The following is a 23644-nucleotide window of genomic DNA, read 5'->3' on the forward strand; positions in this document are numbered from 1 at the left end:
TGAGCATTATTTATTCTGGCATGGTTTCATCAGGGTTTCTGAAATTAATATTCTATAATTAGCGACTTCTTCTGTAGCTCTCTTAACCACAACAGAAATTTATTATTATTATTATCTTATCAGCTACTTAAAAGCCCAGAATAATCACTTCAAGAAGCTGAAAGTTATGTGACCACTAGATGGAGTTCAGTGAGCATATTTCAATACTAGAAATCAATGTTAGGGCTTAAAATGTAAAACATCTAAAAGGGTTAGCTGTTTTGTGTCTCATGCTTAACGATAAATGTTTACTTGTCCAAGTCAATCTAAACTGAACAACTTCCTAAAGTTCTTTCGGTTATTCTTGGTGCTCAAGTTGTACTTAAGTTGAACTTACGGCACATGCTTTACTGGCAGCACCCAGTGCTCAGCTATGGTTGAAAATGTATTGTTACTCATGTAAGAATGGACTTGAGAAGACTGACCTTTCTGCAGCTATCAAATATGCAACCTAAAACTATTAGCTAAGATATTTAGCATTTTGTAACTAGCAGGGTTTTAAATTCATGTATGTCTCTCCATCAGCACATGCATAATACCGTGCATGCAAGATGTGGAATAGCATGTCTTGAGTTGCATCATTTACACCTCCTCCTGATTTCTCTAAATGTATGACAGCATAACAGACACAAACATTCCCTTGTTTGTCAGTTACAAGTCTTGCTCCAATTAATTAGTGTGGGGTTTTCTTTTACTTTTGTTATGGTCTTCGATATTAGGGGAATCTTACAAATGATCGACCACCTGTAGTTCTCGGCCTGGTGGTATTTCTGACTTAGTATTTCTAATGACACATTTTTGGTGACATTTTTGTTTTTGTCAGATGCAGATCTTTTCTTAGGGCATTGCTGAGTGTGCAGGTTCTCAGTCAAAATTGCATAGGAATCAGAGCATGCTGTTCTCAAGATGACCTCCTGGAGTAATCATACCAGCTTTCTCCTGAAGAACAGAATTTTCTCTGTCTCTGTGGTTAGTGTGTGGCTACCCTGTGTAATGCCACAGAATCATGAAAATGTACAGGTTGAAAGGAGAATCTCTGGAAGTCGCCTACAGCAATCCCCTGCTCAAAATAGATCTGGTTAGAGCAGGTTGCTCAGGGACTATGCCAGTCTGATTTTAATATCCACGGAGATGGAAAACACTTTAACCCCAGTAGCTGACAGCCCTCATGGTTATGAAAAAAAAAATAAATCCTTTTATACAAATAGAATATTCTGTGTCTGTTGCCTCTTTTCCTGACTCCAAGAAGAGTCTGGCTCTATCCTCGCTTTCCCATGAGGTGGTTGCAAATAGCAGTAAGATCTCCTTTAGCCTTCCCTTAAGGCTGAACTATCCAAGGTCTCTTAGATTTTTCTCATATCATGTGCTGCCACTTCTAAACCATCATGATGGCTCTCCATTAGACGCAGTGCAATATGTCAATATCTTTTTTGTACTGAAAAGCCTACTCAGCATGTTCAACTTGCTGCCCAACAGGATGTCATCCTTATCCACTCGTTCAGACCACATCTGTCTAATTTGACTACAAAAATGCTAAGGAAGACTGTCAGAAGCTTGTTTTATTAACATTATACAATGTCTGTTGCTATCTCCTTGCACACAGAGCCAAGGATCTCATTGCAGAAGGCAAACATGTTGGTCAGGCATGATTTGTCCTTGATGTCTACTTGGAACTATCCTCTTATTCTTTATATATTGGGAAATGGCTTCCGGGAGGGTTTGCATCATTATCTACATGGAGATTGGAGTGAATCCGATAAGCCTGTGGTTCCATGTATCCTCCTTCTTGCGATTCTGGAAAGTGGATATGAGGGTAACTCAGAATAATTCATATCCAGGCACTCTGCACTAGTTTCAACAAATCAAGTGCTTAAAGGTTTTAAGACAGAGTAGAAGTTGTTGTGGCCACAAAGCAGCTTCTGGACTAGTTCCTTCTTTCTGAAGAAACATGGGTTCTTGAGAATTACCTGACAAATCTCTTCTTTGAAGTTTTCATGAAGCAGTCATTGCAGAAACAGTCATTGCAATAGGAACCAGCATTCTCTTCTTCCTCTTCTCTAGGAAATACCAAGTGTTGTATATACACTTCTATTTCCTCTTGCAGGGGTATTGGATCTTCTGTTCTTTGCTGCAGAATAGCTTTATCAGGCAGAAGTGAGTACCTTGGCTTTGATACATTATCATCATGTTGTTAAAGCACTACAGAGTACTAAGCAGTGTCGGTTTTAATCCTTTGGGCTGAGGAGGGTTTAGTCTTGCATCTCTAGCTTTCTGTGCCAGTATACAGGCAGCTGCCAGATGGAAGGTAGTGCTCCACCTACAAATACTGTCACGTTTTTGTGAAAAGCTGAATTCAGTCAGGATGTGTTAAGATCTGTGAGGAACCAGCTGTTCGCTCCTGTCAAGATGGCAGCAGTTCGGGCATGTTAAATATCAAAGAGAACTTTGTACATAAAAATGTAAGTACCTACTTTAAGTGTTTTAAGAGATAAAGGGTATTTTTGTGGCTCTAATGCTAGGACCTAGATGCTTGAATTCTGCCTGAAGTATGCTCTCTTGCAGATACGGGCCTGTGTTTTATGAAATATTTTGCTTTAGTGAGGGCACATCTGAAGAGAGAATGCTGATGTTTTGTGGTAACACATTTGATTGCAAGGCCTCCCTAGTTTGATCTGTATTCTCTCAACTGTTCATTTTCTGCCTAGATTTATCTAAGTTTTCATTTTGTTAATAAGAATCCTATAGCATCTCCTGAAGATTTTGTATCAATCCAGATAATGATTCCCTAAAGACTTCTACCTTCATAAATGTTAACCAGTGTCAAACAGAAGCTTGTAAGCATTCGTTAGAACTGTCTGATTTCAAGCACATGTATTTACTTTGTACTTTCTCATAATATTAATATAAGCGTCTGGTCAAGTTCCTCCTTCCTCCATGTGGATTCTTCCCACCCTTCATGTCCCCATATTTATCTCCCAAGCTCTATTTGGAATGCTTTTTATGTTATTGTTGTTACCATTGTGTTGATCCAAGTGAGTTTCAGTTGCCTTTTCTAAAATGGTACAAAAATGTGACACTAAATTGATTTAAGATATAGATGGAATTAAATTTGCTCTTAATTGGGTTTGAATTAAATGCCTCCCATCGTCACTTCCAGTCTGACTTAGGCTACAATTCTGTCAAGATGTTTGTCTTTCCAAATGAGATCTTTTTGTCTACCTGTTCCTCAACATCTTACCTAGTGCTTTAAAAGTGAGGTCATTTTCTAGGCATTTGAAAGAACTGTCTAGTGCATGATAATTTGCTGTAACTACTTTTTTACTCATACTCTCTTAAGACATAAGCTGCTTTTTTTTTTTCTCCTTCCCATAGAAACATTTCTTACTATGAAATTGCTGAAATTGCATGGAAAACCACCTAAACGGTGCTTTCTTTTAATAATCTATTTACTTTTGATATTTTGTTTGAAACCTGAACTTGGGCAGGTCTCTGTAATTCTACATTCCATGTGGGAATGAAGTGGGCTTCTGTGCTACAAACAGTTAATTTGAATGTATCTTTGGGAGGTGCCTTCCCTGGTAACTCCTATGACTATTTTCCCCCATGTGTTTGCAAGGATGTCTTTATCCAACATTAGTGAATTGAGCAGAGCATTTCCTTCATTGATCTGCTGCTTGTTTTCAAAGAGGGTAGGAGAGGCAGAGAGATACAAGGTAGAAAGACATTGCTGTTCAACGTTCATGGTGATGTTAAGAAGTATCTTTGCCCTTCAGAGTAGAATTTATGCCACATTCTTCACCATTACCTTCTTTATTCTGCCTCTCCCCCCAAAAAAAAGCTATTTCTTATTAAGAAAACTGCCTTAACACAATTGTATTTCTTACAATGTGTGGAATGTGCTAACTGTTGCCTTTGAGAATATGGGACTGGCAGGAACTATTTGGATCACTGTCAAATATTGATTTTTATTTTTTTTTTTAATTTTACAAATCCATGTGAGTGCATGTTGTTATGATGTATTTAGGGTAGAAACTTAATGAGAAGCATACTGAGATGTATTAACTAGCCAGATGTTAGAGAAACATACAAATAAATCTTAAATATTTCTCCTGAATGTCTCATTTTAACATGCAAGTATTTTCTTGAGATAGTTAACTTGCATGGAGACAAATGGGTAGCTGACATTAATCTGTTTATTCCTCTCGTCATGCTTCACTTCAGTCCTTTTAATGTAGCTTGTTTTAACTCCACTGTGACAATCTTGAGTTTGCAACTTCACCCTTTCATCCAGTTTTACAATTTAGTAAGTAAATAAGTAAATACATCTCAGTGCTTTCAGATTAGCAGAAATATAAAACTAACCAGCAATCTCTGACAAAGTGATTGATACTGTTACGGTGTGGATCAGGACAGCTGGTTTTTGCAAATTCTTTGTCTTTAAAAGTAGTTTAAGAAACTTAACGCTTCTTCTCAGTGTCAGTTAAAGGTATTTACAAATATGTACAACAGATACCAGTATGTTATGTGGAGAAGAATCCTGTAGTAATAGCTTCAATCAGTACAGGTGTGATTCACTATAAAGCCAAGAAATTTATGTATTACAAACTTCCATCAGTATTTTGGTTCTGGATGTGGTTGTTGATCTGAGGTAGATAGTCAGTTGTGTTCTTTTTTCCCCCTTTTAAATGACTATTGATTATATGCAGTCAAGGACAAGATAAAGTTGGTTTCTGGCAGGTGGGAATTGACTGATTACTTTGCACGTGAGGAAGAAAGGAAAAAGTAAAGACAGCCTTAAGCTCCCTTGTGGTTTGCCTGAACTGCTAATAGCATGCTGGTAGCACACAGATTTGATTGAAGTGGGTTTATCCAACATGCTGACTTTTTTCTGTAGCTGCAGTGAGTTAAGAATTTTCCCCTCATATATTGAGCTTTTTGTTTTAAACACTAAAAAGCACATATAGGTCAAGCAAAGAAATGTTTGCCAGTACGAACTCTGTGCTAAGCATTCTGGGAGAGTGCTTTTCTTGCAGCAGATGAGGATTCTTTGTGGCTGGCAGCAGAAACTGCAGCAGTATCTTTGCAGTTTCCTTTCATCTTTCATTATGTTCTGAGGATCTCTGAAATATAGGAGCTCTTTCCCTGACCCCCTGGAATATCTTTTCATCTCTGTTGCAGAGCATAGCACATGCTGAACACCTCCTATCCTCTACAGCTGAGGTATCTTTTGCTTTTCATCATCTGCGGCTGGATTTTTGGCAGTGTTTGGCTTAAGCAAATAGGATTACATTTCAGTAGCTGATGGTTTCTAGTCAACGATCACACTAAATGTCGGACGTAATGAAGATTCTACAAAGAAATATTTCTGTGAAGCCCAGGAAAATTATCCGAGTCGAGCAAAGGAAGAAGGCGTTCTACAAATGCAATCAGGGCTGCTAGAAATGCAAAATTCAACAGATTTGGAATGGGTTGCACTACAAGTGTGGTTCTGTTTAAGGGCATTCGTACAGTTTTTGAGAGAAACTGTGGTTATATTTGCAAACAGCAAGGGGAAAACAATGCCCTTGAATACACAGCGTTCAGCTTGCCAAATGAAGATTCAGGAATATTGATTCATTCATCCCTGGTAAATACAAACTTGTTTCATTAACAGTTTTGTCTGCTAATTGAAAGCTGAACTAAAACCAGGATGCTGTGTTTATTTAACATCTATGTACAGCCATGAATATGCTTTGTCCTGATTTTGTAGGATGTTAGTGCATGTATGTGACATGTAATACACGTGTGCATGCAGCTGTAATGTTAAAACTGAGGATTTATACTCATGATACCATTTAGATTTGTACTGACAGCTCTGAAGAATTTGTGCTCCATGAACAGGATTGTTACAGAAGATAGCCTGCTGTTAGATCTTTCTAAACATGCTTTTGGAATGTATTTGGCACTTGAGTTGAAGAACAACAGATGATTCCGTTATTTGGAAAAACTGAGGAATGCATTGTTGGGAAAACAGTAACACAGGATTTAAGGTTTATTTTTTTCAGATGAGTTTGATTATATTTTTTTCCCCTTTTTTCTCTGAAGCTGTTCTATTTCTGTTTAACTTGCTGAAAAGGAGGCAGGAGCATTCTAGAAGAAAAAAAGGGTTAAAGGGAGTAATAACTATTTTCCGAATCTGCTTTGCTGTTGAAGGCTTTTTTAGGTGTTGCCTGATGCAAAGAAAACAGGCTTTAAAGTGAGAGTGACATCTTTGTACCCCCCAGGTTAATGACGCATTTGTGCGTCAGATGTATTGCATTTAGGCTTGAGGGGGTGGAATTGCAATACCTAATGTGCACTGCTTGCCTTAGAATTGGGCTAGCTAAGGATTTAAATACTTCTTTAAAATCATTTGGGGTTACTTGTTAATTGCTTTGTCACTAGCTAGCTAGTTGGAATAAGAGGGGTGTGGTACACGGAAATAGCTGGACAGCTTTTGACAAGCCTGTAGTGCCTGCTGGCGTACCCACGCTGTGCAACTGCAGTTAGGGAAAGCCTTTAACAATTTCACTAAGCTGTCCTGGCTTTATGATGGTCAGGTCCTTTCTAGCTGAACTCAAATACAAGAAAAAAAGGTACGTGTATGGATGTACCTGTACGTGTATATATATGTGTATATATATGTATATACACGCACGTGTGTCTGTATATATATATATGCACACACACACATATGTATATTTATGTACATGGATACACATACATAAGCTTCCAGGAAAAAAATCGAGAATAATCTGAACTGTCTTCAGATGCTTAAAATAACTTACAGTATATCTATTAGCCATCATGAAGTATTGATTTTTCTTAGGATGGTTTGATATTAAAAATAAAATGGCTTCCTCTAGGTATGAGAAGCCTTTTTACACTGTTAGCCATTTTTAAGTTAGCCTCATACAGATGGTTATTAGACATTTGTTAAACTCTGGACAATGAATACTTTCAGTAACTTTGTACTCCATTGGATTTAAGCTCTAACCCCTTTACTGGCCTGAAATTCTACATTAAGTTAGATGAGTGAATGAAGAAATACTTTTTTTAAATATAATGTGTTTTTTGGTTTTTTTCCTTTGTTTCATGTGGTATTGTTCCAGCAATAATTCCTCTGTATTTTAGCCATTTTGGCTTGCAAACTGGCAAGATTAAGCACAAAGCATGCTTAGTAAGCACTTTACAACTGAAGTTCCACATCTGTGACTTAGGACTTACTTTTTTTTTCCCAGCTCCAAAATTTCTAGATGCTTTTAAAGAATGATACTGGGTTTTTTTTTTTATTTATTTCCTGTCTGGCTTTGTCAGCTTGGTTTAACTAGAAGTAGTGGATCAGGGTAAGTTTCTTCCTGGGGTAAATACCTGAAGGTTAGTGTGGGAGAGTGCATGGAACTGAGGGGTCAGAATGTCTCCTGCTTGTTACACTAGTCTAGTGTAGAATCAGAATTTTACAAGTAAGTGGGGCTTCATTAAAAAGCCATACTCTTGATAACCAGAGCTGGCACTGGCTGTTGCTGTCTGAGGCTGGGGGAGCAGTTGCTACTGACTCACTTACCCTGAAGAGTAGCAAGCAGGATTCTCTGAAAAGTGGGAAGAGTGGGAAAGATAACTGCAGTCCTGGCAACTGTGGCAAGTGATTTTGTGAAACTCTGTATACACAGAACTATTAAATTATATAATTTTTTATTCTTTGCTGTAAAAGCTAATTTGGCCAGCTCTTCCTCCTCTGAAGTGGTGGCTTTCAGGAGGAGAAATTGCCTCGCTTCTCACTGAGAAGCCATGTAGGGAGGTGAAGACTTACAGGAATCCTCTGAAGAGAAACTGTATGGTCAAGACCAAAAAGGAGTGGCAGTGTGTCACTTCCCTGTGTTTTCTTTTTCACCTATTTGTCCTCTCTGAAACACATATTGGAGCTGCAACTTCTTACCTCTGCCTTTTTGGCTGTACCTGCTACACGGTCTTTTTGCCTATTTTGGATCGAGTATCTCCTGGTACAGAACTGTTGTCAGAACACCACTGAATTTCAGGGAGTCCTTTAACGCAGATAATACGTTCCACTTGCAAAACTGGTTCTGAAAACCTGTGAAAATTTCCTGTGATCAGAAAGCTCTTGGGAAGTAACTCATGGGAGGAGAAGTCTCCTTAGGAGAAATAAGGAGACAGAAGTAGTTGATTTAGCATACAGTTTTCTTATTTAACCCTGTAATCCAGAGGTCAGGAGGCTATAGTAAAGTCTAATTAAATATAATTAAAGATTTTATATTAAGCAGGCCTGCTCTTTTGATTGCTTGAAGGAAAGATAAAATGAAGCCTGGGTGAGAATGTCTTTTTGGAATAAAGCAGTTTATTTCTATCTATCTGATGTCATTCAAACTTGCAATGGAGATGCTGTATCTTATCTTTGGGAATGTTTCTAGCCTGTCACATACACTTTATCTTGCTAGAGCACAGGATCTTCTAGGGTCTTTAGGTCCACATAGATAAAAATAAATGTTCTAGTAAAATATCATGAATTTAGTTTGAGCAGTATTAAATGTTGCTTCAATATTAATGAAAATATTTTTTCCCTAAATGTCCGCTAGGGCATATTTATTCTCTGCAAATATGACAAAACATTCTGTTTAATTTTGTAGTAAATTCAAGAATACGGTTTCAAAATGCTACCTTGTATGCTTAATCAACATTACTTGCTTTGTTTTGATTTTCCTATCTTATTAAATTCTCAAAGGGATATTATATATTGTTTCTGCTGTGTTGTAGCGTCTTAGAGTTAGGAGGGGTTTTTATTGTGGCCTTTACTTCACATTCCATTTTTTTTGTAATCATTGTATATAACCAATGGCTATCAACAGTGAAATGTTACTGTACGGTTTCGAGCCTAAAACAGCTGTTTCAGGTGGTAGACAAGGATGGAAAATGAGCAAGGAAGAATGATGTGGTAGATATAAAACAACATTTTTTAAGTTCTTGGTAATAAGCCCATTGAAGTATTTGAAGGAGAATGCTAGGTGAGTCTGCTAGCAATGTTAGTGGAGGAGATAGAAAATTGTAAAGTGAGACAAACTGGACTAAAGGACACTGCTGTTGTTTTTGTTATATTTGTCCGAAAATTGAACACGACTTGCTTTTTTCCCTGCTTGCAATGTTTTCTGCTCAGTTTGCTTCTAATGGCCTGTTCAACACTGCCATTTCGGTCATCGAAGTTTAGAACTTGTAGTTTGGTAAACCTAGTTAAGGTAGTTTTGTAGCTGTCATGTGTGCAAGTTGTGGGCTAGTAATTTTAAGTAGCCATTCGATTTACTGCCTGATGGGAAAAATAGTCTTAATTTGAGTAACTGTTACTTAATTTGTGCTTACACAGTTTCTGAGAAGATATGCAGGGCATTTTGAAATAGTGGATGTCCAGCTTTTAATGGGATAGATTTGTGTATTTTTCTGGAAAAAGAACCACTAACTTTATATTTTGTTAACTGCAGTTTCTTATTCCATGTCACCTGTCGACTTGACAGCAATGTCATCATTAGGTGTTACTGAGGTGCTGTGTGACTGCTCTCTGCTGCTCATGAGTCATTTGGTTTATTAATAAACTGTGAAACTGTGACATCTTTAACACGGTGCATGCAGGAAGATTGACTAATGACAGCAGTGAGCTATGTCATTCTGGAAATAACTTCACAGGAGACACTCAAGTTCCAAATATTTTGATTTCAGAATATAATAAATTATATGAGTATGATTAAAAAAAACCCGACTTCTGTTGATGTGATGTGTTGAAAATAAACCTTTAAACATTCATTTATTAAAAGCCCTTGTATTAAGGCCTGTTCTTGCTGTCCGAATTAACAAATTAGTATCAACTTGTTTGTCTACTGAACTTGTCTACTATAAATAAAGTAGGAATGTATAAAAGAGAGAGTTCTAAGGAAGTAATTCTGCTGAGTAAGTGGAAGACTTTGTTTTGTTTGCTTTTTTTAATGGGCTTTAACAGCTTATGCAGCAATTCTGTAATGGGGTGCAGATAATTTGTATGGCTTAGCCTGTTATTTCACTCATAACTTGCTTCAGCTTGTAACTGTATTACAAGTGGCTTTTATTCATCAGCAACTGGATCACTGGACCTCATTAAGCCTCTTAATAAAGAAGAAACAGGCATGTATGAGAACAGCATCTAACTGTTGCATAGTTTTTCATGGGTCAATGTAATGAGAGCAATTCTTTTATCTCCTTTCATCTTACTGCTTTGGTTGAATAAAAACCTGGTGTCCTACGTGCTGGCTTGTAGTTTTGGCTGTATCTCCTGATGGTTTCTTATAGACTTTTTTTGTTTTGACCTTCATTAGACTCCTTTGGGAATAATGCTCTAATGTCCATCTCTGGTTTCCCTCTGCCCTCTAAGCAGGGGAAACAGCAGCACAAATTGACCAAACGTGTATTTCCTTTAGCAAATGTACTTCTTGGAAAGATTCATGGGAGAGGAATATTAGACATAGGTTGGTAGGCACTCAGTGCACTGGCATGCAAATGGTGAGATAAACCACCGTATCTTCAGGGGAAAAAATATTTAAGACTGAGGATAAAATCTGAGGGTAGTTGGTCAAATCAACAGGCATAAGTCATTGCTCATCCTTGACAACATAGGTTGGATCAGCACAGAAAGATATCTGACCCCAAAAGCATGGCGTTAGGTTGCATACACATAGAAAACATGCTCCCTTTGAATGTAGCAGCAGGGAATCTTGGGGAAGCTAGATACCCAGCTTTGAAAGCAAACAGCACAACCTCAAATAACCAAAAAACCCCCTCCAACAACCAAACAACCCCCTTCCCCAAAAACCTGAAAACCTTACATGATCTTGAGGAATGAGAAGAAGACATCTGGGGTGGAGAAGCTGCATGGGTGGTGCTTTCAAGACTGAACATGCAGAAACGGGGTTAACTTCTCTTCCTGATTAACACTTACTCCCACCTGCTTTAGGAACAGCCCAAAATGCTCATCTGAATCATCTACAGGTTCAGGTATTCTATTCTGTCCTGAAATGAAATGCAGTTAAAGTAAAGCTGGGACCCAGCTTATAACTCTCGGAATGTTCTCGTTTCTTAGAACTGTATATTGTGAAGTTCAAGACAGGTTTGTGTTCTAGTTCAGAGGCAAATCAAGATGTGCTCTTACTTCAGTTTAAGGACAGAGGTGAATTAACAGTCTTCTCAAGGAGCAAATTGCGCCCTGAAAAAGTCTTCTAAGACTGGTGTTACTCAGTGGGAAGACTCCTGCCTCAGGCTTGCTTGGTGCAGAACTTTAGTTTGAGGTATCTTCAGATTTGGGGTTTTGACTTGTTTTTGTGTTTGGGTTGATGCTTGTGCTGTCCTGTTAGTTTCTGATGATTGTGAGATACTGCCCAGGTAGGAAAAAAGCCATCTTTACTCTAGTACTGTTCTCACAGTCTGTCAGTTTGCCTGTACATGTCCTTTCTTTAAGGAGCTATGTCAGAGCAATAATTAAATCCTTGAGCAAAAGTGTGGGTTTAACCTAGAAGTCTTTAATCCTGACTAAATTCCACTGATTTGGTGTTTTTTTCTTCTTATTCTTTCTTTCCCCTGGGACCATAAGGAAATCAGGTTTTCTCCGATAACAGAATGATGTCTGCTAAGATGGTATGAAATGACTCAGTTACCAGCTAGTCAAGCAAGTGCAGCTTAAGTTAATACTTCATAGATAACAGTATGCAAAAGTATGACATGGACAAGAATTAAGTTAATCTGTATTTTGCTTAGCTCTGCTGTGATTTAAAACTTATTTTGTTTTGTATTTGTCACAGACTAAGAGTGTCCAGACTAAGGTACTGTATCTTATCTGACAGATAGCAATGGCCTAGCTATTCCAGAGCATGCTTAATTCTTGCTTTACCATGGAAAGTCAGTGCTGCCATGGAAATGGGAGCTACTAGCTGGCTGAGCCTTTCTCTTGAACTTGTGAATATGTTCTTTCAGGGCAAGCACGTATCTGTTGGTCACTTATGAAACTTGGCAGTATTAGAATGTATACCTGCAATGCTGGATCTTCCATTGACATGTGAAATGTTTTATGCCTTTAATACAGCTGCAAGGCAGGCTGCCAAGTGTAGGAAGGCAGTGCTGGCGCTAGAGTATCTTTTACTAATACAGAGGAGAGCAAGACATATCGGCTTTTAACGGTGCTTGTCGGTCTGCTAAAGTGGGCCTGAATTTTAGTATGAGGTACTGCTTTAAAACCCCAGACCAAACCAAAAAGCAACCAAAAACCCCACTCCACAAACCCCCAACAAAACAAAGCATCAAACCCCCTCCATTCATCCATCCTGATTTTTGAAAGTTATTTGTTAAGAAATGCAGTGAGTTGCCAGGGAATTTAAAGAGCCGCGAAGGAGTAAAGGTGTAGGGTTTTAGTAAATTATGATGTCAAATCCTTCTGTTTTAATGTATACAGGACTTGCAAACCTACAGCAAGATTATTTCTTCTTCCCTTCCTACCACCATTTGCAACAGTTCTTTTGCTAGAAGAGCTAAGAGAGACAAGTTTGATGGCTGTAATTACAGCTGGTAGATTTAGTGAATGCTGATACTGGCCATTCAGCAGGGTTTAGTGATATTGGTGCAGATTGTAAGTGGGACTTGGAGCAAAAGAAGTGCCATTAAACCAAACTGCTCAGTTTTTTGCTTGTTCCTATGGTGAAGCTGGTTAGTTATCCTTTCTTCCACCAGAGTTCAGAGGAAATTCTCATATGCTGCCTGTTCCCTGGCTATTGCTTACTCTTCGTTATGTGGTATTGTGCATTTGAAGCAAGCTTTTGGAGTGAAAAGTGATTTGAAGGAATAAGAGAGTGTATGTTGGGCACTTGTCTTTTGGGCAGCAAATTTGCTGAATGAATCACTGAGGCATGCTGGGAATACTGAGAACTTTTCTACCTATGTAATTTTCTAATTACATAGGTAATTCCTTAAGGGTACATGGTGCAAGAAGAGAGACAACTGTCTGGCTATTGAAAGTAATATAAAAACTACTGCTGTTAAAGTACCATGGGAAGTCCTTCAAGCCACTGTAAAAAGATGAAATGCATTGTTTCCATAATGACCTGAGTTGTTTTGCAGACACGTCCCTATTTAGCTAGTAATTTCCTATAATTTTGGGATCCATGTTGGAAATGCAGTCAAATAACTTTTGTACAGGGACCTTTTTGTATGTGCATTGTTAACCTGTTGATCTTTATTCAGATAACTGCCTGATTTGATACAGCAAATTGTATCTTTTTTTTTTCTTTAATTAAAGTTAAATGGTTTAAAACTCCAGGTCATGTAACAAGATGGTGAATTTTCAGCCTGTGTTAAGGCTGTGTTTTTTCTTCTTTCAGTTTTTGAATGACAATGCATTATTGGCAAAAACTTCAAATATACCTCTTTGATAAAGTAACTTACCTCTTTTGTGTGGTGCCTGGGTCAGCAGTATGGTATGTTTCTTTGTTGGTTTTAATTCACAAAAAAAAAAAAAGAAGCATTTTTTTGCGAATTAAATTTTTGAGATAATCACTAAGATCTCATCAGAAAATAAGTGTTGGAAATATACATCAATTTAGCAATTCAGGTCTATTTCACGCAGGATGTAGCTCCAGCAGTACAGCTTCACACTTTTGTTGCTGTTAAATAAAAGCACCTGCTGTAAAGGTGTATATGTGTTAATGAAATGCAAGCCACAAATTACATTAACCATTCAGTAGGAAGAAATAACTTCTGTATCTTTAAACTGATGTTATAAAAGCGTAGGCTTTCTTTTTGTCTCTTGTCATGTTTTGAGAAGAATAGGGAGAATGATGGGGAAAGAAAATCGCATTTCTACTGAAATAAAGTAATCCAGATGCATTCAAGAGAAGTACCTGAGCAGGATAAAACAAAGTTGCAGCTTGAAAGTTGAATTCTTTGTTAAATTAACCAGAGAAATGCTATTTAAAGTCTTTATTAGTGTGTGTGTTTGTAAGTGCCTAATAAGGTTGTGCATTTCTGGCTGCAGTTAAGTATAATTGCAGCCCATCTCAATGAAAGAAATTCCTGTTTGGCAGCTGCATCCTCAAGTAATGATACAATTTAGTCTAAACTATTCTGAACTTCCGTTTTCTGCAAACAAAGGGGCTGGTGCAAAATAAAAGTAAAGCGTAACTAAATGTTCTTGAACTATTGTCTACCTTGATTTACACAGGAAGATCTGGTTTTGTGAATTTGACTAAACTCCTAGTTTCCTTGTTAACTCTTCATAAAACTTTATAGAGTATGGTTGTCTATATATTAAAGAGACTGCTTAAAAAGTGAATGCACTGAACTTGCTTTCCTAGAGAAAAAGACTGAAACTCAGTAAATCATTATTTTCTTCTCTGATAGTTAATTTTGTTGTTTCTTTCAGTCCACTCGTAAGACATATGCTTGCATTGTGGATGGGGTAGGCAAACTCTTGATCAGATTCAATGTCACGATTGCAGTAAGCTGAAATAACTATCTTATGCAGGCATGAGAGCAGAGAGAAGGGGAAGAGAAAGGGATATTAACATCTTATGTTAGGTCTGAAAGGTAATAAACCTGTGCCTGAAGTTACGCCTTTTTTAAAATACTAGCAACTAAAGAAGGGTATTTGTGCTTCTCCACAACTTGATCTGCTTTCTGCAGATTAAGGTGACTTTCTGTTCTATTATAGAAAAGATAAAAATTCATGTCAAGTTAAATTTAGGATGTCATATATATTGAAGTGAGATAATTAACTGTCCAAAGAAATGGAGCAGAGTGGAGAACTGAATGAAGGTGGTGGCTTAGTTTTTGCAGCTGTCTGGTTGCTCTAGTGGACAGGGAGTCTAAAATAGGGATGTGCTTCTTTGGGGAGTTGAATTTTCTGTCCGATGTATTTTTACTTGGTAAATGCAGCCACTGAGGTTTGTGTGCTTTGTATGTTGCAACTCATCAGTGTAAAAAAGAAACCAATGGAAAACCAAAATACCCCTCTCATAAGCCTGGAGGAAACTGCTTATCACAGTTCAGATTTTTAGGAGGAATTTAGCATACAGCCGTATGTTAAAACTACTGCATGGGGAGCTAGGTTAGTCAAACCTTCAAAATTACCAAAATGTCAGCTAGATTGATTGCATGTAAAACTGCTTTGTGCTACACTGAAGAATTGTACAGAAATGATCCTGTTCTTGTGAGACCCCACCTGCAATACTGCATTCAGCTCTGGGATCCCAATGTAAGACAGACATGGGCCTGTTGGAGTGAGTCCAGAGGGGCTCACAAAGGTGTTCAGAGGGCTGGAGCACCTCTCCTATGAAGACAGGCTGAGGGTGTTGGGCTTGTTCAGCATGGAGGATCAGGGGAGACCTCAGAGCAGCTTTTCAATACCTTAAGGGGGCCTACAGGAGATCTGGAAAGGGACCTTTTACAAGGGCATGTAGTGACAGGACAAGGGAGAATGGCTTTAAGCTCAAAGAGCAGAGATTTTGATGAGACATTAGGAAAACATTCTTCACTCTAAGGATGTTGAGACACTGGCACAGGTTGTCCAGAGAAGTTGTGGCTGCCATGGGGTTCAGAGCAACCTGGTCTAGTGGAAGATGTGTCCCCCCTTTCCAACCCAAACCATTCCATGATTCTATGAAAAATTGCTGCCTCTTATTTTGCCAGTGTGTGTGTGCTGAACAGTGTCTGTAAATAATGCTATAGTAGGAGAGTAGATTGGATTGTGGAAGCAAACTTTACGCATGATCAGAGTTTGTAAAGACAGGAGTGGAAGGTTCTAACCACCAAGCGCTGTGTAGTTTTGAATCAAAATGTGGGAAGATTTTGTTGCATTGTCTTCTCAGGGTTTGGTTTTTTAAGAAGGTGATTACTGATGGACAGTTACAATTCTATAGGGTTCTGAGGAGGGAGGAGTGAGCTGATAATAGTGAGCATTAATAATGTGCGAGGCAGGAGTGGACTAACTGGCTCTAGCAAGGAACAAGGCTGAGGGAGACCGGTAGTTTACTTGAGAGTTAAGTGCTTAAAAGTTGAAGGTATAAAGAGTTGGGGGTTTATTTTTGAATTAGTATATTTGTAGAGTATATAAGAATTTTACTGTGAAGATAATTTTTTGTTAAAGTAAACTTTTAATATGAATTTAGCACTAAGATTAAAAAGAGCATCCCCACCCTACCCCCAAAAAAGAGCAACATACCTGTTTGGTGCATTGATCCTCGAGAACGTACTTGGTTAGTGGCTGGTTGTTGCTAGTACCTGAATAAGTGATATTAATGTTAAAAAAGGTGATGCTTAGGGTTCTATACTGCTAAAGAGGCCACATATCAATGAGTGGCTAATTTTTACAATAAAACTATTTTGAAAAATTGAAGCCTTGATTTTCTAAATGCTGTGAAAGACGACTGTTTTATATGGTCATTTTAGAAATGCAACTTCTCTTTTGCATTTGACTCATAACCTTAAGGCATTAAATTGGATCCACCTCTTTTTTTTTTTTTTTTCCAGAGGAATACAACATGCTTAGGGGCTGGCCTTTGTCTGTCATGCATTCCCAACCATGACAGATTTAGCAAGCCGCAGCTGAGAAGTTAGACTAGTTTGTACTTTCTGCTGCTTGTGCCAGGGAAAAGGCTATTGTTTTCACTGGAGCACTGGGATGTTCATTACTTTGATTCCAAAAAGCATACGGGTTTGCTGCTGCTTGTATTTTCAGTTAAAGAATGCAGGCAAGAACAAACAGAAATCCTAAGAAAGAGCGTGTTGTAGATTCTCTGCAGTGCAAAGATGCAGGTCCTTCTGAAGTGGAAGCGGAGAGTCCGGTGGTAGTGCTGGTAAGAACTGTTTAAACAAGGTATCTCTTCTCTTTAGTAATTGCAGTTCTGTCTGCCAGTGGAAAACTGCTTTATCTGACACTAGTGAGAAGTTCCAGCACTTGTGAAGAAGGTGTGTTTAACATTTAGGTTTGATTCTTTGTGTGTTGTCTGCCTTCTTAATTAAGTTTTGCTGTTCTGTTTTAACCAAATCCTTGGTTCTCTCTGGGAGTGACTTTGGAATTTGGTTTTCATACTAACTGCTTTTCAGTGTCTGTTCTATCTAGCATAGTTGTACAGCTCGTTGAAGCTAGCATGAAAACTATTTGTGCTATAAAATACATTCTAGCACCTCTGTTTTTCTAACTGCCAGCATATCTTTCAATTAAAATCTATTTGAACTCTTTAAAGACTGTGTATGTAACAGTTAAATTTTACTTAGATGTTCTAAGAACTGTCTAAATAATTCAGGTGTACTTCTGTTAAAGGATCTATTTTTCAGTGCACATTATTTAGGTATTTAAAGTAGCTTCCAGTGAGGGAAAAGGGAATATTTCTGTATGTGGGGGAAGTAATCAAATAAGAACTTTTTGGGGTTTGTTTTTGTTATTGCTACACACTAAGTTCTGTTGGAATTTTAATAGTACAGCAAGAGAACATAATAAGCAAGCTGTAATGAATCCACCAACTCTCTCAAGCTAGGACAATAAACTCTTTTCAAATAACAGAGGAGGATTGTTAAACTAATAACTTTTATATCAGTAGAAGGAAGTACTTTGATAGTTCTTACTAGAACTCCAATTTTACGTAGTAATATCTCATACTTAATTGCTTCATTAAAGGATGACTCTCTCCTCTTTATTCATCTGGCTGTGGTTGAAGTTAGTGGGAGCTGGGATCCTCAAATTATGCTTCCCCCCTTTATTCCAGCTTCATGTTACACATTTAAGAATCAAATTAAACCATCTTGTCTATCTATATTGAGTAATATACATCTGTAACTTTATGGGAATTGGTACTGATTATAACTGAAAGTTTACATTTGTGTTAGTAAGACAGATTTTCTTTTCCTTTGCACTGTTTTCTTTAGTTCTGTTCTACTCAGAGCAGTTGTTAGTAAAATGTGTTTTGTTTTTTTTTTTTTTTTTTTTTGTATGGGTGTGTTCTGATTTCTGGTCCAGATTTTCATCAGTACAATATGAGCTAATCTTATGTGTGCTTTCCTGCTTTTGGAATGTTTAACTTTATTTAGAACTGTTTTTATTCCCCCATGAATACTCGGAGAGGATATTAGTGTTTCTGCAGATACTTGGAGTACTGTGGTTGATCAGCAAGCAATGTACTTAAATAAAAACAAACCCAGCTGTAAAACATTACTGTGTTTAACTATAACCATTTATAAAGTACATCCTTATAATTTTCCAGGTGCTACTCCATTTCATGTTCACAGATTAATATACCCCCAGTATTTGCCCTCCCTTTTTTTCATTTTCAGATGAAGAGGGTGGGTTAAAAGGTCAATATTTGAAGGGAAGAACATTTAGGTTCTACTTAGGTCACATAAAAAAAAAGTCTTCATTGTCATTTCAGTTGCTATTTTGGTCTTAATCTGTTACATATATAGACAAGTGTATATATGGCATATAATTATAGACTGTATAGTATCCCTTATTGCTTCTGCTTTTGTCTGGTTTATTGAGGAAAAATAGATGAAGGACACTTTGCATCAAGTGTACTGCCAGGCGCAAAGGAAAAAGTAGGGTGCTATGTTCCGTTTAACACTGTCATTTGGGTCCATTTTGATTTCATTCGGTGGTGACGTTGCGGTAGATTTCTACTGCCACAGTGAAAATAGATATTTTCTCATTGGTATAGGGTGCAGTGAGGTAATAAGACTGATAGCGTTGCTAGTTGGCGTAACAAATGTAAACAGCAGAACTTCTTGAAACCTAGTAATTGTATTGGATAGCAATCCTCAAAAGCATTTGTAACAGGCGGCTTCTTGCTTACTCTAGTAATACTTTTCACCAGCTATTGCTTAAAACATTCTTTTGGGTGTGGACGTATCCCTTTTGTAAGGGTGTGATTTACCTAGCACTCAAGTTTTGAGTTTTCTTCATGGAGATGAGAAAGAATCAGCTGTCAGGACTTGAAGGAAGCAACAGGTTTTTGTGATATTCATTTAATTCTTTTAGATGTAGTTCACAGTCTGCTTAGAGTGTTGAGGGAACTGAGTATTTGTAACTGTAAGCACCCCATGTGATATTAGAACAGTGTCGTTTGATGGAGCACTGTGCCTGAGTTAACTTTTCCTGGAGAGGTGGGTAGGTTCACAAGAGGAGTCATCTGCTGTTTTCAGTGCCAGTGTGTATTATGTGTGCCTCTTGTTTTCCTGCAATTTGAATTAGATGTGTCATAACTTTGCTTTTGAGGTTAAGAAAGAAGAGCCCATGGAAAAAGCATTTAGATTTTCCACGTGATGCCTCAAAACCTTACTTGGGATGAGATGCTGTTGTGCTAGCTGTTGTAGACGTTACCAAATCAGTACGCATGCTGTCCAGTTGCATTTTGATGGTCAGAAGTAGTACCTGCTTAGCAAATCAGATGTTTCTGAGAAGCTGGAACTTCTGGAGGCCATCTTTCTGCTTGGACACACACTGGCAGTGTAAAATGTAAGACAGCTGAGCTGCTCCTCTGTCCAGCAGCACATTGCTCAAGTCTGATTCTAGTGTTAGAAGCTTATGTGCTGATAAGAGGACTTTATAGGACACAGCATGCTACTTTGTTAAAACAAATCAGAGAGGAGGCTTGAAATTAAAAAAGTGCAACTGCATCCATATTAACAACCTGAGGTAGATACTAGCAATACAGGTCTTATCAAAATGCTTAAGCTCTGAAGAGTGTTCTTGTGTTTAAATGGACCTTCACCATCAACAGGATACTTCTTATTAAGAAAAGCATGATGGTTTGTAATTTAGACTGCATTCACTGGGTTTTGGAAACCTCCATTCTCTTCTGTCACAGCCCCTGAAGGCCTGGGCGAACAACAGAACAACAGTTTTCAGGCTTGCAGGTTAAACTGGAGGGGAAAAAAAAGTTAATTACTGTTTTCTAAAAAAAACCAATGAAACAGTGTGCAAAAAAGCCTGTGTAACTGTCTGCTCCTGGTAGGGGTTTGCTCTGCATCTGTCGCCCCAATAAGCACTTCTGATCTATTTCTGTAAACATGAAAACAGGTGACTTAGTGCATTTCATTCTTTTACATCCTGGTGACTTAAAAGTTTTGGGGTTGTCAGTGAAAGTATATTGTTGCTAAATGTATGCATAATGGTAGGGTTTTTTACGTAAGCCTGTAGCAGCTTATTTGCTCCCACTGCCCCAAAGTTTACATCAAAAAGTTACCCATACCTAAGAAAGGGAATAATTGAGTATTGTAATATTTAAGAACAAGCTCTAGGATAGATATAACATTTTGAATGGGTATTTTAAGTTGATTAAAAAAATAACCCAACCTGGGCAGTTTGAGTTTATTGTGATTGTTGGATAATAAGATACAAGGAGTTGTTACCCATGTTTAGATTAAATAGTCATATTATTTGTCTAAAGTGGGTTGCCTCATGCCTGTGTTGAGAAATAGGTAATATCATATATTCATCAATTTATATGCTGTCGTGCCTGCTAGTGCTTGTAGCTCCGTTCTTCTCTTTATGGGCACTTGTTAATTTGCAGGTACGTGTATCTTTTCATAAGGTAAATGATGTTCTGTAACACAAGGCTAACAATACCCGGTGAGCTTAACCTGACCTTCCTTTGTTTTGTGAGTAGGCAACAGGAAGATAACGTTTCTCTTCATTTAAACATACAAGAAAAAATTGACTGTATTATCTTTTTCTGTAATATATAATGTAGACAGTCATGAAACTCCTGACTGAAAATTCTTTTATCTGATGGTTTTTGACACTGCTTGTCCAAATATGTAAACTCTGTTCTGGCAGATTAAAATGGTTAGCGTGTGGGTGTCATGATTGCTGTTTTGAAGCGCTTCTTACTTCCACAAGTTTCCATACCTGTAACACACCAGCAAAACCCAAAGTGATGCAGCAGATGCTTTAATGTTTTATCTTCCTATAAATATGGCATTGGCCAGCTTGAGGGCTGGACTCCATGAAGCCCTATGCTCTTAGCATTTTCTTAGATTCTGGAAATAAAAATGTTGGTTTTGCACATTGATAGGAGAACTTGAGCCTTGTTTTAAAGACAGACTTTTAGTGCCTCTACACTTGATCTTGCAGTTTTGACTGGGCTGAGTTTTATCTGTATCAGCTGGTCCATAAATCATATTCAATAACACTGTGCCTACCCAGCGTCTTCTCTTTTATATTACATTAAATAATAGACCGGAAAAATCTTTTTTTTTTCTGAAGAAGAGCTTGAGAGAAATCTGCTTCCTTGTGCTGCTGTGGGTTTGGCCAACTGCCAGTATCAGTGTGCTGTTTATTGTTTTCTTTTTTCATATCTGATTCAAACTGATAAAACATCCTGTTCCCTTTGAATCTGACATATGACTTAAGAAAGAAATGACTAACGCTTTGGAGAAACCTGAGGAGACAAATCCGTCATGAATTTTTACAGAAATTGTATTTCTGCAAATCAGGTACTTTCCTGATTAAACAGGAAGGTGGTGTTGTTTTCTGGTACCATTAGCTACCTCTGTGTTCTATTGACCTGGAGGAGAGGTGTATATAAAGGGCTTCAGCCCCAGAGAGCTTTTGGTTCTTTAAAAGCTTCAAACAAAGGGTGGATTCTATTTTAATCTGTGTTTGCAGCTTGTAAGCAAAATGTAAGCAAAGCACATTTCTGTTAAGATTCTCTTTTACCAATTTTATGTTTGTGACTTTAGGATAGAGTTACAGTTTTGTGACTGTAGGATAGAGTGAGCTAAACGGTCCACCCACTGCAGCTACAGATGAGTGCATGAAAGTAAACTTAAGCCTTTTCTGATGGACATTGGTGTAAGTTTTTGGCTTTGTGATAAGGCATGCTCATGAATGAGAGAAGAAGATGTAGCAGCAGCTGTGGTTCAGGTGCTAAGCTCTCAAAATGTGCTGGCGTACAATATACAGTGACCTGAAGAGCTGTTCTCCATCTCCTCTGGTGGAGAAGCTCAGCATAAGCTGATGGCAAGCTCAGCATAAGCATTTTTCACTGTGGCTCCTAGCTGTATTGGTCTGTGCTGAGCATGTCCAGTGTGATTGTAAATAGTAGGCATTTTTGTTGACAAAGCTACATTTCATAATTTTTTGGTAGATTTGTTTTCCAGATTTTGCTCTTTTGACCTTTTCAGCTGTTATGCTCTGTTATGTTCTTGCATCTTTCTTAACAGTAAAACTGGTGTGTAATAGATATGAAGGAATCTCAAGTAACTTTTGAATAGCCTATGAACTAAGCTTGAGAACTTTGGTAATTTTCTCTAACTAAAGCTTTCTAGTTCCTTGAAAAACCAGGTATATTTGATTGACTTTTGGATTAAGAAAATGTTTCCTGTAATGTTTTTCATTAATACTATTAATATACTAATGATTGATAGCAGTTACTGCTAGATATAAAGATATTTCTTCTGTGTAGTACAGCTGGAACATGAAAGGTTATTAACGTAAGTTGTGCAAAGACACATATAAATCAGATATTCTCTGATTACCTGTAATGATGGCATAATTTGGCCTTGGTGCTGCTGTTATGTTTAATTTATCTTTCTTGGAAATCAGTATCACTGATCTTAAGAAAATAACAGTTGGAAATGTGTGATTCTGTAACGCTCATTTTTAGCTGCAGGACGTGCAAGCTCGATCATAACTTCACTTCTGCATTAGTTTGCACTCTCGAGGCAGTGCTGCCTGATTGAGAGCTCTCTCTAGATGTGCTTTGCCAGCTGACCGCTTAACAGAATGCTTGGCAGGGCGAAGGTTTTTCTCTGCCTGATTGTGTACAGCCAGCTGTAATGCCTTGACAGTAGTATAGGCTTTAATGTTGAATCAGTGCATAATAACTGAAGAAAGCTGCTTGAACAATTAAGAGGAAGCAGATGGCCTGTGGGAAATTTTATCAAATAGAGAGGAGGAATGTCAATTAGCCTACCCCTACTGCAGGTTACTACTGAATTAAAACAAAGCTCAGTCTTAGCTTTGAGCTAAGATTGTTTTAATCACTTCTTTAATCTCAGATCAGAGGTTTCCAGGTAGTATCAAGCAAAGGTAACCACCAGTGTAAGAGACTGCTAATTTCTTTCTGGTTTTTTTTTTTTCAGTGAGAATACATATGTGATTATTCTGATACGCTCTGACTTAGTGTGTTTTGTGAAATAGTTCTGTCTCTTCTTTCTGAACCAGCTAGCATGCTTGTCTCTGTAATTATCAGTTGCTCTTATCCATATGCCATAATGTGACATAAAGTCTGCATTTTGAAGTACTGTATTCTGCCAGTTTTTTAGAGTAATTTCTGAAAATGAGTTGACAATTGGAACTTTTCCTCAATATACCTGATTTTTTTATTTTTCCCCTAGGCAAAACCAAAGCTCATAGAACCAATAGACTATGAAAATGTCATCGTGCAGAGGAAAACACAGATTTTGAATGATGCTTTACGTGAGATGCTACTGTTCCCATATGATGACTTTCAGGTAATTTAATCCCCTCCTCTCTCTCGCCCCCCCCCCCCCCTTTTTTTGGTTGGTTGGGGTTTTTTTG

General features: G+C 37.8%; 1 protein-coding gene across 7 annotated transcripts in view; it reads left to right on the forward strand.

The window, feature by feature from the left end:
• The window catches only part of DOCK9 (dedicator of cytokinesis 9), a 115974-nt gene that overhangs the window by 11691 nt on the left and 80639 nt on the right, over positions 1–23644 (forward strand). For 5 of the 7 annotated variants that reach the window (XM_065678017.1, XM_065678018.1, XM_065678019.1 and 2 more), the window contains exon 2: positions 23461–23577. In XM_065678017.1, the coding sequence (XP_065534089.1) occupies positions 23461–23577 (117 nt within the window). Of the gene's footprint in view, positions 1–16651; positions 16923–23460; positions 23578–23644 lie in introns of those variants that run through there. The other 2 variants (XM_065678022.1, XM_065678023.1) reach the window with 1 other exon arrangement.

The sequence above is a fragment of the Lathamus discolor genome, chromosome 4, assembly GCF_037157495.1.
Source record: "Lathamus discolor isolate bLatDis1 chromosome 4, bLatDis1.hap1, whole genome shotgun sequence".
In the NCBI taxonomy this organism is placed as follows: Eukaryota; Metazoa; Chordata; class Aves; order Psittaciformes; family Psittacidae; genus Lathamus; species Lathamus discolor.